The sequence below is a fragment of the Eimeria acervulina genome, genomic scaffold (genome assembly GCF_000499425.1).
Source record: "Eimeria acervulina Houghton genomic scaffold, Eah_scaff351, whole genome shotgun sequence".
NCBI classification, from domain to species: Eukaryota; Apicomplexa; class Conoidasida; order Eucoccidiorida; family Eimeriidae; genus Eimeria; species Eimeria acervulina.
Genome location: NW_013547363.1, coordinates 20 through 17,370, shown reverse-complemented (window position 1 = coordinate 17,370; position 17,351 = coordinate 20). Strand labels below are relative to the sequence as shown.

Genomic DNA, 17,351 nt, shown 5'->3' with positions numbered 1-17,351 from the left:
TTGTTTATAGAGGCTGACTCGGCTGGGCGCTACGTCATTCGATTTACCTTCACTCCTCCTGGGGCTTCGTCTGTCTCCTGTCCCCACGCACATTTCCATTTCGTTGCAGCTCCTGTCTCTCTTGTCCCTGTCTGCCCTTGGGGTTCGTCTAGGGTTTAGGGTTTGGGGTTTAGGGTTTAGGGTTTAGGGTTTAGGGTTTGGTCTTGGGGGGCTAGGGTTAAGGATCTGGGCTCAATGGTTTACGGTTTACGGTTTAGGGTTTAGGGTTTAGGTCTTAGGGATTCTGGTTAAAGACTTGGCCTTTAGGGTTTACAGTTTAGGGGTTAGGGTTTAGGGTTTAGGGTTTAGGGTGTTGTGTACAGAGTAGGTAGCGGCTTATTTGCTTGGGGTGTCTGTGCATCTGCTGTGCTGCGCTGCTGCTGCAGCACGGGGACAGCAGCAGCTGTCTCCGCAGCAGCTACGTGAGGCGGCCCTCGGAGCCTTCAACGCCACCTTTGATGCCTCTATGTTTCTCCCCAAGTAAGAAAGAAAGACAAAAGGAGACACAAGTCTAGACAAAGAGATAAAAGGAGACAGAAATATAGAAAGGAGACAGAGAGAGAGAGAGACAAATATAGACAAAGCGACAAAAGGAGACAGAAATGTAGAAAGGAGACAGATAGAGGCACGAGCATAAAATGCAGACAAAAGGAGATAAGAGGCGGCACAAATATATAGAAAGGAGATTAAAGGAGACACAAATATAGTAGGGATACAAAAGGAGACAGAGGGGAAAGGAGACAGAAGGAGACAGAACACAGAGACAGACATAAATATACAGAGGACAGCAGGCAAGGAAAAAGAAGCAAACCGCAACACAAAGAGGAGACAGAAGAAGACAAAAACAGAGGAGGGGACACCAACAGAAAGAGGAGACAGAAGGAGATAGGAGGAAACTGCAGGAGACGCCTGTAACAGGGGGACAGAGACAGGAGGAGAGACACCTGATACACACCAGAGGAGTTAGAGACAGCAGCGCCAGATGAAGGGATAAAAGGAGACAGACAGACAGACGCAGCAGTGGGGCTGTTGAGGCTGGGGTGTGCGTACAGCTCGTGCATGCATGCAATTTGTACGTGTGGGGTTGCAGGCAGTTGGGGTCCGACGGCGTTGAGGTGTCTCGACCCCACGACATTTGGCTGTCTCCTTCGCTGCACCCTGAGTTCCCCTTCACAGCTCCAGGGCCCAGCAGCAGGTCAGAAGGAGACACTATTAATATCCCTATTTGGGTGTTTTTGTCTCTTATTCTGTCTCCTTATGTCTCCTCCTCTGTCTCCTTTTGTCTCCTCCACTGTCTCCTTTTGTCTCCCTCTCCTTCTCCTCAGTCTCTGTCTATGAACTTCTTTTTTTGTCTGTCTTCTGTCTGTTTGTCGCTCGTTTTGCTTTTCTGTCTCCTTGCACAGCCCTGCCAAGCACTGCTGCAGCGGTGCTGCAGCAGCAGCTGCGGCAGTTGCTGCTGTTGCTCCATTTGCTGTTGCTGCTGCTGCTGCTGCTGTTTGCTGCAGCCTAAGGGTGGAGGTGGCGCTGCAGCCGGCGTGGCTGCCGCTGCGGTTGGAGTTACACCGCAAAGAGGAAGCGGGTTTAAGGCGAGCCCCATTGTGAGTCTCCTCCTGTCTCCTTTTGACTATCTCTTTTAATGCATGCATGCATGCATGCAATGCATGCATGCATTAAAAGAGATAGTCAAGCATAAAGATGGGCAAAGAGAGACAGAAGTGCAAAGAGACAAGGAGACAGACGGGGAGACGCATGCACGCATGCATAGCGCATGCAAACCTGCTGCACCCCTCCTTGCCGCTGCAGTATGCATGCAGTTGTATGCACGTTTGAGATGTGCTGCTGGCAGCAGCATGCATGCGTTGTACAGTGTCTTGGGGCTGGCCGCTTGCATGCGTTTTGGGTGTCTCTGCAGCGCTGTGTCTGAATATACGGAGGGGCGGATTTTGCTGCTGTCTCGTGACCTCCCTGGTGGGGACTACGTGCTGAAGTTTGTTATATACGATCAGGTAAAGGGTTTAGGGTTTAGGGTTTAGGGTTTAGGGGTTGCATGTTGAAGCTTTTGTATACCACCAGTTAGAAATCACTCCCACTGGGGTTTAGAGTGGAGGGTTTAAGAAATAGGGTTTAGCGTTTCGAGGTAGCCGTGAGGGATTAGGGTTTAGGGTTTAGGAATAAGGGTTTAGGGTTTAGGGTTAGAACTGTGTTTTGAGGTTTCTGCAGGCACAGCCGGAAACCGAGCGCCTCTGCGCCCACGCGACGATCAACGCTGAGGTGGGGCCCTGCCTATTGCCATGCATGCATTGCTGCATGCATGCATGCATGCATTAAAGTTTTATATACATTTTAGGGTTTAGGGTTTATGGTTTAGGGCCGGGTCGTGCGCATCGCCAACTGCATATTAAACATGCATTCTCGCATGCATTCTTTTCACTTCATGCACGCATGCATGCATGTACATTGTGCATGCATGCATGCATGTAAATTTTGATAGTGGCTTTGCATGCATGCAGCTAGGGGAGAATAACTCAGCGCTGTTAAATGCTGTGCGAGCGGAGTTGCTGGAGGTGCCCGACTTGCTGCCCATAGAAATGCCCCCCAAGTCTCTTAATAACAGGTTCGTCTCCTCTTGCATGCATTGCTGCATGCATTGTTCTATGCATGCATGCAAGCATGCATTGCTCTATGCATGCATGGAGTGTATGTATGTATGCATGCATGCATGCATGCATGCATGTGGTGGAGATGTGAGTGTTTGGGGCTGCAGGGGATGGCTGGCGGACCCGGACGTGCCGATCTTCGCGACTTCTGTGTTTTCGTTTCACGGCGATCAGCAGCAGCAGCAGCAGCAGCACCACCAAGACAAGCAGCTTGTTGCTGCTGGTGGGGTTGCACGGACGAGTTTAATTGTCTCCAAGCCGACTGTCTTCCGCGTTGCTGCTGAACCCGCTCTTGCCTCTGATGCTCAGCTGAAGATACGCGTCTTCGCATCTCCCAGCAGCAGCAGCAGCAGCAAGGAGCTGGTGTCTGCGCCTTTGCCGGCTACGGGTGCAATAGCAGAAGCAAAAGAAAACAATCTCTTCACGCTGCTGCAGCCAGGCTCTTATCTCGTTGCCTTTGAGGGGTCGGAGCCTTTCCTCACGACTATTGGTGGGCCTAGATCCAGGGTTTAGGGTTTAGGGTTTAGGGTTAAGGGCTTAGGGTTTAGGGTGTTAGGGTGGACAGGATTGACGAGGGCGGCGAGCTGTGGCTTGCAGTGTTGGTGAGGCCCTAGGGTTAAGGGTTTAGGGTTTAGGGTTTAGGGTGTGCTGTCTGTTTGTACAGCTGGTTTTTGTATCTGTGTTTGTGTGCATGCATGCATGCGTCTGCAGGATTGATGTCTATAGATGCACTGCATGCGGCTTTGCCTAGGGTAGAGGGGACTGGTTCCTCTGGGGCTGCATGCAGCCGCAGTCTCCCTCGGGTGTCTATCCCTTCTCCTCTTCCTTCTTCTTTTGAAAGCGAGGAGTTTGTCTTCAGTGTAGATGTTGCAGCGCTGGAGGAGACAGTGAGGCGCCCTTTTACTGTCTCCCTCTCCCTGCTATGTTCTGCTGTTTTGCTGCTGCAGCGCAGCAGCAGCAGCAACACCAGCAGCAGCAGCACCAGCAGCAGCAACGCAAGCAGCAGCAACACCAGCAGCAGCAACACCAGCGGCAGCAACACCAGCAGCAGCAGTAGAAGCAGGCTGCATTGGAGGGTAGAAAGCAGAGCCGTCTTGTCTGCTGTCTGCTTGCAAGAGAGGAGGAGACAGATTAAATCTCTTTGTGCTGCTGTTTCTTGTGTCTCTGCTGTCTCTGCTGTCTCCGTGCTGCAGGGAGAATTGCTTGCAGTGCCGCTGCAGCTGGCTGTCCCCTCTGTGGTGTATGCGGAGGTCGGGTCTAACTTCGTTGTAGATTTCGTGAGGTATGTCTTTTATATTTTATTTAAATCTCTTCTTATTGCAGTAGTTAATAAATAATGTTAATAAACACATACTCAAACAAATGCAGCACTCTCACCCTGAGAAGGAGACACAGACGCACAAATAGGGAGAGACAGACAGAAGAAGAGAGACAAAAAGAAAGAGAGACAGATAGAGAGACAGAGAGACAGAGACAGCGGGGATTTATCTGTTATCTGTCTGCAACATGTAGCAATGCTGCTGCTGTTGCTGCTGCTGCTGCTGCTGCGTGTGCTTCTCGATTTGGTTTGTGTGCGAGGGGTGTGGTCTGGGTGTTGTCGTGCTGAGGAGACATTTATTTCTTTTGTCTGTCTCCCTTCGCTGTCTCTGCTGCATGCAGAGTCGGCATTGAAGTCGCGGAGGGACTATGGCTAGGTGAACAGAGGGGGCAGCAAAACTCTTTGAAGCTGCTGCTAGGAGCTGGGCAGCATATGCTGCGCGTTCGCCTAGAGACAGACACAAACACCAGCAGCAGCAGCAGCAGCAGCAGCAGCAGCGGAAATCGCTACCAAAATGCTCTCCGAGACAAACTACTCGCGGATGCGCAGGTCGCATACACCAGCCGCCCTTATCTCCTAGCTAACCAACAGCTAGCTAGCTAGCTGGCTAGCAGCTAGCTAACCGGCAGCAAGCTAGCTAGCTAGCTTGCAGCTGGATAGCCAGCTAGCTGGGTAGCAGTTACCGTTTGTGTGTATGATGTTTATCTTTTTTCTTCGTTTATCTTTACTGTCTTATCCTTGGTGCATAACCTAAATTTTATTCGTTTAGGGTTTAGAATTTAGGGTTTAGGGTTTAGGGTTTGTGTTTTTTGTTTGGGTTTTTGTCTGCAGGCTTCTCGGTGTTTGCAGTTTTCTTTGCATCTCTCTGTACACTCCGTGGCGGGTGAGGGGTCTCCCCTAAACCCTTTAGAAGAATGTTCTGCTTTTGGGGCTTTGCCTCTGCCTACTGACCTCAACACTGTGAGCGGAAGTGGTTCTCTTGGTAAGTCCTTAAGCGGCGGTTTAGGGTTTAGGGTTTTGGGGTGTATAAGCACCTTTTTAAGGGTTTGGGGTTTACGGTTTATGGCTCAGAGTTTTCGGGGTGTATGCGCACCTCCTTTGGATTGAGGGTTGAGGGTTTAGGGATTTGGGGTGTATACGCACCTCCCTCAGTTTTTAGGGTTTAGGATTCAGGGTTTGGGGTTTAGGGTTTAGGGTTTTGGGGTGTATGCGCACCTCCTTTAGGGGGCCCACTGGATAGCGAAGGGCGCGTCGTCATTCGAACGAAGGGACTTCTGCACAGCGGATTGGCGTCTAAACACCGCATTGCAATCCAGACAAAAGGTGTGCAAGAAACCCTAAACCCTAAACCCTAAACCCTAACAACCCCAAACCGTAAACCCTCGGCCGGTCTTTGCTGCCGCATGCATGCAGGCGAGGAGCTGCTCTTGAAGGTTGGCCTCTTCATAGAAGACCAGACGCGCAGCATCACTATGGCGGTGCGTCTAACCCTAAACCCTAAGCCCCAAACCCTAAACCCCAAACCCTAAACCCCAAACCCTAAACCCTAAACCCTGAGCGTGCGCTGCTGCTCTCCAGTTGCAAGACGGCGCTTCTCAAGACGTTGAGGCGGTGCACGACTGGACAGTAGGGGGAGGCCACCGCGAACGCATATACAGACTCAGGCCTTCGGGTAAGCTCCATAGGGTTTAGGGTTTAGGGTTTAGGGTTTAGGGTTTAACTCAACATGTTGGGGGCTAGGGGTAGGGTTTGGAGATACGGAAGGGGACGGCGTTGCACTCTGTAGGCCCCGAGGTTATGGCTGGGCTCCCAGAGATTTAGGGTTTAGGGTTTAGGGTTTGGGGTTTGGTGCTCGTTGTGCTGCAGCCGACGACTCCGCCTTTCATTTAGTGCTGTCTGGAGACGGAGACAGTTGTCTCCTTTTTGATTTGTTTATTCAAACACTTCCCTACCGCGAGTTGGATCAGGTGCGTCTCTCGTCCTTCAGGTGTACGTACACCCGAACCTCTTCAGGTGTGCATGCAGCTGAACCCTGGTTGAGGTGTATGTACACCTGAACCACTTCAAGTGTACATACACCTGAGCCCCTTTCAGGTGTATCATATGCACCTTTGTATTGCAGACAGTGTTTTGGTTTTGTGTATGGCTGCTGTTGGGAGCAGCAAAAGGAAGTTTTGGTTGATTAGTTTTTCTTCTACTTCTTAAGCTGCATGCAAGTTGTTCGTGTGTGTGCATGCAGATGAGCAGCTGTACCGGCTTGGGGCTGCCAGCTGTCTCTGCATCGGAGTTCTTTAAAGCTGCTGCAGTACAAGCAGCAGCAGCTTTAGTGTCTCCGCGGAGACACAAAGAAGAAGGCATGCAGCAGCAAGTTGTTGCTGCACTGCAGCCGCTGCAGCAGCAGCAAGAGGGGTTTCTAAAGACAATTGAATTTGATGTCTCCGAGGTGGGCATGCATGCATGCATGCATGCATGCATACATACAATTATAAATTCTTCTGTCTCCGTACTGCCATTTGCTTTACTCGTGCCGTTTCTTCTGTCTCCTTTGCTGCTCGCAGTGTCTCTTCAACTGTCTCCAGCTCCCCCTCTCTTCTTTTTCTGTCTCCTTTGGCTTTATTGTTCTGCATTTGCGTCGTTCTATAGCTGCTTTTTACCTCGATTTGCGGTGTACACACAGCATGCTATAATTATTATTAATAAATAACGCTTGAATTACGTTAGTTTTATTGCTGCATATATAATATTTGTGCTCATATATATGTGTGTCTATGTACTTATTTTATTTTTACTTATTTAGTTGTTAATTGTTAATTTATTAATTAATTTATATATCATACATATTTATTTTTATTCTTTTTGTTTATTTGATGAGGCGAAATCCGGGTGTCGCTGTTTTAATTAGTTTTTTTGTCTGTACTTTTCTTTTAAACATTTTATTTGTTTTGCCTCTATATTTTTTTATATATCGATTTATTTATTTTCTTTTGGTTTATTTGCTGTACTCGTTCATTAAAACCTTAATTAATTAAATTGTTAATTAATTAATTAATTAGTTAATTTATTTATTTATTTATTTATTGTTCAGCCGTCGTTCGTAATGGCGGAGGTTGGGTATAATTTCTTCGGTTCGCACGTTGAGATGGACATCGTCACTGCAGATTCGGTTTGTCTTTTTATTGAATTGATTAAAGATAATTAAATTAAAATATAAATAAAATATAATAAATATTATGTTCTTAAGTATAAATGCTTTTATTATATAATACAAGTATGGGGTTCGCCATTTAAAGAAAAAGAAACAAACAAATAAACAACAACTATATGAAACAAGCAGAAAAAATATGTATTTTAATTAAAAAGGAGACAATCAAATGCTGTGTCTCTTTGCCTTGATGGTATTTTGCTGCATCTGTCTCTATGCCCGCGACTAGCTATCTTCTAGCGCTGTTGTATATTCATTTGCTGCTGCTGCTTCTGTTTGTTTTGCTGCTGCTGCTGCAGCAACCCCAAACTGTTGCTGTTGGGGAGTTCGACTTCCTGCATGCAGCAGACCACCCTGTAAACGCGCGCCAGTGGATTGCAACGCACCTCGACCCGTACGACCACTTAGGGTTTAGGGTTTAGGGTTTAGGGTGAAGGGTGCAGGGTTTGGGTGCCTGGATTTAGGGTTTAGGGTTTAGGGTTGATTGACTGATATATTGGGTTTAGGGTTAAGGGTTTAGGGTTTACTGGTTCTGCCCCAGGGTTTTGTGGAAAGGGTTTAGGGTATAGGGTGATTTGGTTCTACTGTGGGGTTCAGGGTTAGGGTTAATTGATTCGCCTCTAGGGTTTAGGGTTTAGGGTTTAGGGTTTGCGTTGTTGCTTTTATAGGGGCCGATTTGTGCTGCGCGTTGCGGACGATCACTTCCCTCTTCAGTTTGCAAACCACCGCGAGCGATGTTTCCCTTTTCAGTTTTTCTTCCACATGCATGCGCTCAGCAACAAAACACTCAAAGTCAGACAGCCCCACGCTCTCTACACCCTCATGCATGCATCCCCGCTGCAGCTGTGCATGCATGCATTTGTATAAATGCATGCATGCATGCATTGGGGCTTTCGATAAAGGGGTTTTTGTGTGTCTTTTTCGTTGAAAGGGCGGAAACCGCCGCAGAGAAATATTCGTTGGGGTCTGGGTGTCTGGTTCCTGCCAACCAAGGGTTTAGGGTTTAGGGTTTAGGGTTTAGGGTTTGTGTTTTATGTGTTTGTGCTGCAGCCTTCTGTTGTGGCGCTACACCCCGACCCTAGCGTCCCTATAAAGGCTGGGCAGGACCTTCTGGTGTGTATTGTCTCCTTGTCTGTCTCTGTTTCTTTTTTATTTTTATTTTGTTGTTTTGTATATAATGATACCTTTCTTCATCTTGTCTCTCTGTCGCTTGGTTTTCTTTGTCTTGTTTGTTTGTCTCTCCTTCTTCTGTCTCTTCTGTCTCTTCTCTGTCTATATGCTATGCAGGCCTAACTTCTAGGAGGTATATTGTTAATGCTGTTTTGTGCATCTGTATCTACGTTTGCTTCGTTGTGTGCGCGTCGGTGTCCATGCATTCAGATATGCTTACTGCGTGTGTCTGTCTCTCCGTGCATGCGTTCATGCATGCGTGCGTGCATGTATGATTCGTTTGCATCTCTGTCTCTCTGTGTGTATGTGCATGTGCGCATGCATGCATGCATGCATGCATGCATTATTCATTTGCATACCTTTGTCTGTGTGTTTCTGTGTGTGTGTGTGTATGCATGCAGTTGCTGCTGCGTTTGTCTGAACCAGCTGTAATGAAGGAAGGGTCTCTGGAGGCGAAGGGGGCTGTGCACTTGCGTGGTGCTTCTGGGGTGTACGTATACCCTGCAGCTCAGGTAAACTTAGATGCTGCAGATGGCACCAGCAGCAGCAGCAGCAGCGGTGACAGCGGAGTTGTTTGGTCTTTCTTCTTCCCAGCCAGCGCTCTACGCTCCTTGGGGCCCTCAGCAACTCTGCACATCGACATGCAGGCAGGCAGTGGGGCTTCCTTCTCCTTTGAGTGGCTTACCACACGCACCCCGCAGCAGCAGCAGCAGCAGCAGCAAGTAGTGCTGCAAATAGAAGGAGAGAATGAAGCGCAAAGGCTCTCTCCCTGGAAGGGGGGGGCCCTGCCAGCCCCGCCGCCGCTGACTCCTCGGCAGCAGCAGCAGCAGCAACAGCAGCAGCAGCAGCAGCAGGTAGGCGGCAGCACTCATGAAGAGCAGTTGGAAGGAGTTGGTCTTGTTAAGCCGGAGATGGGTGGCATCATCGATCCATACAACAGGTAGGTTTGGGGACTGTCTCCTTTTTCAGTCTGTCTCCTCTCTTGCTGCTAGCTGCAGCAGCAGAAGCTGCGCTTTTACTTTTCTTTTCCTGCCTGCTGCACTATCTGTCTGTCTCCGTTTGTCTCTCTCCCTCTCTCTCTCTCTTTGCTTCTTTTTATATTTGTATGTCTCTTTTTGTCTTGTGGCTGATCGCGAGTCTTCATCTCGTTGCTGCTGCTGCATTTAATTGTCCCTTCTTGCCCTCTCCCCCCGTTGCGGCGTCGCACTTTCATTCCTATTGCTGCTGCTGCTGCTGCTGCTGCTGCTGCTGTTGCTGCAGGGCCCAGACGGAGCCCGGCTCTGTCCGCCCTATCTCCTTAGTCCCCCCGAAAGTGCCGCAGGAGGAGCTGCTGCAAAAAGGAGACCCTGATGAGCAGCAGCAGCACCACCACCATCACCACCACGAAGAGCAGCAGCAGCACCACGAGCAGCAGCAGCACCACGAGCAGCAGCAGCAACACCACGAGCAACAGCATCAGCAGCAAGAAGAAGAGACACCCCACCACGCGGAGTTAAGCTTCTCTCCTCATGTAGAAGAAAGCGAAGTGGCGGTGGAGTGCCCACAAGGAAAAATTTGGGATGAGGAGACAGAGAGATGCATCGTTGAAGAGTGCGTCATTTCTGTCTCCTTCTGTCTCAGTCTGTCTCCGTTTGACTCTTTATATGTCTCCTTTTGTCTCGTTCTCGGCCTCCTTGTGTCTCCCTTTCTGTCTCCTTGTGACTCTTTATCTGTCTCCCTTTGTCTCTTTCTCGGCCTCCTTGTGCCTCCCTTTCTGTCTCCTTTTGTCTCTTAATCTCTCTCCGTTTGTCTCTCTCTCTCTCCCTGCCTCCTTTTGTCCCCTTATCTGTCTCCTTTTGTCGCTTTATATGTCTCCTTTTGACTCTTTATCTGTCTCCTTTTGTCTCCCTTTCTGTCTCCTTTTGTCCCATTGTCTGTCTCCTTTTGTCTCCCGCTTTGTCTCCTTTTGTCTCCTGCTTTGTCTCCTTTTGTCCAGTTGTCTGTTTCCCTTTGTCTCTGTGTCTGTCTCCTCTTGTCTCTCTGTCTGTCTCCCTTGCTCTTTTTGTGTGTCCCCTTTTGATTGCCTGTCTCTTCTGTCTATTTACCCCTCTTTTCGTCTCTCTTCTCTGTCTGTCTGTCTCCTTTTGCCTCTCCGTTTGGTTCTCTTTCTTCTTCCTCATGAAACGCATCTTTGCTGCTGCTTCCGCTGCTGCTGCTGCTGTTGTTGCTGCTACAGAAGCGAGAGCTCAAGCCTGTGGTTGCTGTTTTTAATTTCGGTGTTAGCTGTCGGGGGTTTGTGGTGTGTCTCCCGCCTCATCATGAGGCGGCACGGATCCGCAAAACGCAGACAGGTAAGGGTTTAGGGTTTAGGGTTTAGGGTTTATGGGGGTTTAAGTGTTTGAAAGAAGGGATTCACGGCTAGCCCTCTCGCTACGCCGAGCAGTACCACACACCAGCCCCAAAACAGATGCATCAACCATGCATGCATGGATGCATGCATCTCGGTGCCGTGGGTAGGTAGGTAGGCAGTAGATACATGCATGCATGCATGCATGCATGCATGCATGCATTTGTGTGGTTGCTTGTGCATGCGTTTGCAGCGCGATACGGAGTTCGGGCGCTTCGATTTGTTGCAGATGGACGACCGCCACCACTCCGACTTCGATGACGATGTCTAATTTGCATGCATGCATGCATGCATCCGTGCACGCATGCAAGTATGCATGCATCCTTGCATGCATGCATGCATGCATGCATATATACCTGCATGCATGCGTGCATGCATGCGTTGGTATCGACGGTTTTGGGGCTGTGTTGTTGTTTTTTCTCGCGTTGTGTGGTATTTTTCTGGAGTGGCATTAGCAGCTGCCTGTCTCCTACTGTCCCCTGTTTCTTTTTTATATTAGTTGTCTCTTTTTAATTATATATTTACGTGTATATGTTGTTGGTTCTTTATAAAGGAGGAGAGAGACGCACAATCTTATACGGTTTTGCCTGTCTCCTCCTGTCTCTGGATATGGAGGCAACGAGACACCGCGAGGGTCTCCTTATATTTCTTTATATATATGTCCCCTGTCTTTAATTTTATTAGTTGTCTCTTCTTTGCCTCTGTGCCGCCTTGTTTCTCTCGCCTAGTTGTCTAATCTCTTTGTCTCTGCTTACTGTGTCTCTGCCTATATAGCCCCTTTGCTGCTGTCTGTCTCTTTATTCCAATATATATTGTATATGATTCGTTTTCGCACTTTTTTGTCTCTCTATTTTACACCCTTTGCTGCTGTCTCCTTTGTCTCCTCCCCTCTACTGCACTCAACGCCGCACCTCGCCTGAGGCGCTGCTGCCCGAGCCCCAGGGCAGCGCAGCCAGTCATCAGGAGAGGGTTTAGGGCTGGTTCAAGGGTTTTAGGGTTTAGGGTTTACGGGGACTCGCGGGGTGTACAGCGAGCTGCCTGTGCACCTTAGTCCTTTTCTATCGACCATTTTTGGCTTCTTTATGAACAAATGGTAATATATATACATTCGCAAATCAACTCCATCATTTCATCAAGTCCGCATGCATGCATGCATGCATGCGTGCATGCATACATGCATGCACGCAGTGCATGCACAGGGCCGCAACCGCCGCGGGCAGTACGTACACCCGAACTACGAACCCCCTGCTGGGGCTGCATGCACCGCAAAGACAAAAAAAACGAATAGGAAGAGGAGTGGCTGCTTGCTGCTGCATCCATTTAGGGCTGGTAGCCCCGAATAGATAAACGAGTATCTGTTCTGTGTGCATGCCGCGCCACATCCCCTCGAACTACAAGCCCCAAGCATGCACGCGTGCATGCATGCATGCATGCATGCATGCATGGTTAGGGTCTGTAGTTAAGGACACTCCAGGGAGTTGTTGGCATCTTCTCGTAGGCGGGCACCGCCTCGGACGCCTCCAAATTTTGCGCTGAAGGGAAGAGAAGACAAGCAACACCAAAAGCAAACGCGCGAATGCATGCATGCATACGCGCATGCATGCATGCATGCAGCCCCTGGGGGGCGTGTGGGGTCTACGGCGGACTGTCTGCTATTGCCATCTAAATGGAAGACAGCTCTCCCAGCAGCACTCCTTCCATACTAACAACAGCCAGATAACTAGCTAGCTATCTGGCTAGCTAGCTTACCCTCTAAGAAGTCCTGCACCGTCTCCCTAAGGGCCTGCACATTGCCCATGTTAAACCAGCTGTCCAGTGTCGCACGAGAAATGCGGGCCTGCAGCAGCACTTCAGCAGCAACATATTCGAAAAGATAATGCAGCAGCACAGCGGCAGCAGCAGACAGTAGCAGGAACAGCAGCAACAGAAACAGAAGCACCCAGAGGCAGCAACAGACGCAGCATCAAAAGCAGCAGCAGCAGCGCTAACTGCAGCAGCAGCAGCAGCAGCGCTGCTGCTGCAGCAGCAGCAGCAGCGTTAACGACAGCAGCATTTGCCCTGACATCAGCAGGAACAACAGCAGCACTAGAGCAGTATCAGCAGCAAATACAGCAACCCGAGCAGCAGCAGCATCAGGAGTAGCAGCAGCAGCAGCCGCCGCAGCATCAGGTTTAGCAGCAGCGTCAGCAGCAATGTGCCAGGTAGTACCCTTCTGACTGCTTGAAAAGCAAGACACTGATGCAGCGCTAGGTCTCTCCCCACAGCAGGATCCACATCAAAGCGAAGAAGTTGCTGGCAACCCCCAGCTTTGTATCCGTGGCTGCACCTCACACAAAAGCCCCAAACTGCATGCATGCATGCGGCACAAGCTGCAGGGGTCGTCTAACTACGTAGTGCCCATGCATGCATGCGTGCGTGCAGATGCATGCATGCATGCATGCAGATGCTTGTATGTCCCTACTCTTTAAATTCCAGAGCCACGACGAGCGTCTTCGGTCCCGTCGATGGCCGCACCTAAAATGCAAAGTCAAACAAAACACAAACAAACACAAGCTAGGCATGCATGCAGATCGTTCATGCATGTAGCTAGGGCATGCAGGCAGATAGTGCATGCGTGCAGGTGTTGCATGCAAGCATTCCCTGCGTGCATGCAGACAATGCATGCATTCAGACAATGCATGCATGCAGACAATGCATGCATGCATGCATGCTTAACGTACAGAGACCAAGTCGAGTGTTCGTTCAATGGTGGCGAAGTCTGCGTTTGTGGGTTCTTTTATGTGGCTGGGCCGAATGCATCCGTCTTTGTCAGTTGTTATAAACTCCTTTAAATAACGCAACTCCAGCACGCCTGCATGCAGACAGACAAAGGTACAAAGCCCCAAACACAGCCGCGCATGCAGACATACACACACACACACAACCGCACAAGGGAGCCCCCTCGAGACTGCAGTCCACGGGAGAGTGCACACTGCATGCATGCATGCTGGCGTCTCTGCATACATGCATGCATGCATGTGGATGCGTCTGCATGCATGAATGCATGCATGTGAATGCGTCTGCATGCATGCATGCATGCAGCAGAAATAGACGCACTTCCATCTACGATGAGGGTAGCGGGAATTTTGTGTTTGGCCTTCGCGGCCTTCACAGGGTCTTGTTCGAGAGGAACTGCGCGATCAGCCTGTGTGCAGCAGCAAAACGCCCTCACGCAGCCCCAAGCATGCATGCATGCATGCATGCTTGCGTGCTTTCGCATGCAGCCCCGAATATGCGCATGCGCCATACAAAGAACCCAGCCTTCGCTCATTTCCTCAATAGGAGAGAGCGTAGTGCTTGCAGTTAATGCAACGTTAGAGAGGGAGGAGAGACAAACAGACATCGCGAGAGAGACAGGGACACAGACACAGAGAGAGAGAGAGAGACAAAAAGGCACAGGGAGAGACAGACGGAGACAGAGAGACGCGGGAAGGCCAGCGCATTACACAGAAAAATATATACGGGCCACTGCTACAGCATGAAGATACAGATCCGTTGTATAAAGCTGTTATAATATGTCTAGGGCAGCAACTCTCGATGCATGTATGCATGGATGCATGCATGCATTCATGCAAGCTGGGCTGCCTGTTTGTACACCCCAAGCGTGCGTGTGGGGCATTAAGTACGGACGGAATCAAGGACATCTCTGAGCTTGACAGCGCAGCTGAAGCCTCCTCTGGCGAGGGCTTTAAGAATAAGAAGAGCTGTCTCCTCTGCTAGCAGCACGGGGCCAGCAATGCAAGTAGAGACAACAGGGACATAAACCTTAGGGGGCTCCGTCCTGATGTTGCGGGGGCCCCCTACGTGCTGATCGTACGCCCCATCTTCAGCAGCACCAAATTGCGTTCTCGCCAGCTGCCCAAAACAACCGCACTCTTACACCTAGGGTTTAGGGTTTAGGGTTTAGGGTTTAGGGTTTACAGGGTTGTGCGGGAGGGTTTAGGGTTTGGGGGACTGCTACGCTGCTTGTTGTGCAGGCTGCTGCCCTGTCTGTCTAGCGAAAGAAACACAAGTTCTGAGGATATGTTATGAAGGCCTAGGGTTTGCTTGTTGGGGTTTAGGGTTTAGGGTTTACTTGATCCTCGACGCGTCTGTGTGCCTTTACGCAAATGTACTTCCCTAGGAGGTCCGGTGGTATTGTCAGTGGGGTGTCGCTCAGCCCCTCAGCAAGAGGTGCAATGCTAAAGAGAGTTGTCTCCCCAACAGACAGACTCTCCACCCTGAACAGCCCCAAACGCATGCATCCCTGCGCATGCCCTTGCATGCATGCATGCAATAGCACTTTCTACTCTCCTACTTCACTCTCAGCCACACGCCTGGCTATCGGGCGCATGCATACATATAACTTGTGTGGAGATGGATATATAGATATACCTATATAGATGTAGATATTGAGATACATGCAGATATAGATATTCATATAGATATATACAGATATAGCAACAGATATAGATAATCATACAGGCACATAGATAAGTAATATAGGTATAGATTTAGACATGAATACAGATACACATATATAAGTGTGCATACACATATATATAGATATGGATATAGATCTACAGATATATAGATGTATACGCAGATATAGATATAGATAGGTATAGATATCCATAATCATATGTATATATATAATATATACGTAATATATATATATATATATGTATATATCTTTCTTCTATTTTTATGTTAACTCACCATTCTATTCTGTTTACAGGGAATTCTCTTTGGTAGGGAGAGTCATCGCGGAAGTGCAGAGTGTCTCCAACAGCACATTCGCCTGCATGCATACAAAAATGCATGCATGCAATAGTGCATGCAAAAGCGCATGCATGCAGTAGTGCATGCAAAAATCCATGCATGCAATAGTACATGCAAAAATGCATGCATGCAATGGTGCATGCAATAGTTCATGCAATAGTGCATGCAACAGTGCATGCAAAAATGCATGCATGTAATAGTGGGTACATCCAACGTGCTATCTCTTTCGGTGTATCCTCAAGTGCTGTCTCCTGGGGTGTCTCCTTAAATGTTATCTCTTTGAGTGTCTCCTTAAGTGTTATCTCTTTCAGTGTCTGCTCAGCTGCTGTCTCCTCCATTGTTATCTCCTTCAGTGCCCCCTCAAGTGGTGTCTCCTTCAGTGTCTCCTTTTCTGTCTTACCCTCTATTGCAACGGGATGAGCGATGGGCTGCGTAACGTTTGTTTGTTGTGGGGCTGTAACAACATCTTTATGATAAACACCTCTGTCTTCTTCTTCTTCTTCTTCTGACTCTGTTGCTGCTTCTTCTTCTATCTCCGGCAGCTGCATTACCTGCAGCTCCAGAGGCTCTGCTGCCTGAGCAGCAGCAACAGCAGCAGCAGCAACAGCAGCAACAGCATACGTAGGAATAACCACAGATAACCAAGGAAGTAAAGGAGACACCTAAACCACTAACAAACGTAATACACGAGAATTCGCCTATCTCCTTTGTCTCCTAGCTGTCTCTCTCTAAACAAGCCCCTACATAATTTTCTCTCGCTGCTACGGTGTCTCCTTTACTATGTTTGCTGCTCTTCATCAGCAAACAACAACACTAACATCTGTAACTTCTTCTGTCTCCATCTCGAATGCTGCATTCGTCTCCGTCTCTCTCTGTCTCTGCTTTTCTACCCTCTATTTCTATCTGCCTCTATATTTTTATTTCTATCTGTCTCTACATTTATATTTATATCTGTCTCTAGATTTATATTGTTAGGTGTCTCTATATTTTAACTGTCTCCGTTTACTCACCGCCTTTTTCTTTTCTTTGAGTTTTGCAGCCAAGTCAAAGATCCCTTCAAGTGTCTCTTCTTCTTTCTCTTTGGCTTTCTCTTCTCGAATAGGCTTTATATGATTAACTGCTTCAGCCCGCCGCATAAACTAATAGCAGCACCCACAACGCATGCACCACAAGCCCCTAGCCACCTAGCTAGCTAGCTAGCTAGCTCGGTTAGACAACCTGCTGGATAGCTGGGAGGCTAGCTGGACTGCAGGATAGCTGGCTGAGTGGATGGCTAGATAGCTGAATAGCTAGCTGGCTAGCTACCTGAGTAGGTAGCTGGCTAGGTAGCTGGCTAGCCAGCTTGAGCTGAGTAGCTAGCTGACTATGTGGGTGGCTAGCTGGCTAGGTGATTAGATAGCTAGCGCTGCGTGTGGCTAGACGGATGGCTAGCTAGCTAGCTAGCCAGTAGATGAGTAGCTAGCTGAGGACGGCGAAGAGAAAGGAGACATATCCTCACCTGATCAGGAGCAGATCGCTTCTGCACCGCAAAGCAAACAAACCCCAAGCCCCAAAATGCATGCATTCATACACTGTACATTCCTAATTCAATTTTATATTCTATATTGTTGTAGATACATGCACATACATATATAAATGTATACATATGCATATATATAATACATATATTTATATATTAAGCAAGCATATATTATTTACTTCGCGAGTTGTGTGCACTTATTTATTTATTAATGCGAAGTTATCATATATCTGCGTGGTTATATCTATATATATATATAT

General features: G+C 48.6%; 2 protein-coding genes across 2 annotated transcripts; one reads left to right on the top strand and one right to left on the bottom strand.

The window, feature by feature from the left end:
* Positions 1-234: 234 nt before the first annotated feature.
* Positions 235-11,043, top strand: EAH_00034380 (hypothetical protein; the record flags this gene model as incomplete). The annotated part of the gene is made up of 24 exons (XM_013392181.1): positions 235-237; positions 368-519; positions 1,130-1,234; positions 1,545-1,637; positions 1,952-2,045; positions 2,260-2,310; positions 2,550-2,653; positions 2,804-3,186; positions 3,408-3,583; positions 3,890-3,978; positions 4,356-4,563; positions 4,846-4,996; positions 5,428-5,492; positions 5,593-5,686; positions 5,881-5,981; positions 6,254-6,457; positions 7,100-7,177; positions 7,516-7,610; positions 7,885-8,008; positions 8,267-8,329; positions 8,788-9,326; positions 9,647-9,976; positions 10,602-10,716; positions 10,966-11,043. 24 exons carry the CDS (start codon positions 235-237, stop codon positions 11,041-11,043), a joined length of 3,495 nt encoding a protein of 1,164 aa, XP_013247635.1.
* A 2,186-nt stretch (positions 11,044-13,229) lies between these two features.
* On the bottom strand, positions 13,230-17,091 carry EAH_00034370 (hypothetical protein, conserved; the record flags this gene model as incomplete). Its single annotated transcript, XM_013392180.1, has 9 exons — positions 13,230-13,286; positions 13,493-13,623; positions 13,869-13,956; positions 14,442-14,666; positions 14,887-15,031; positions 15,510-15,591; positions 15,787-16,147; positions 16,583-16,711; positions 17,071-17,091. Coding segments are annotated over 9 exons (1,239 nt in total), but the record flags the coding sequence as incomplete, so codon positions are not given.
* Between the last annotated feature and the right edge of the window lie 260 nt (positions 17,092-17,351).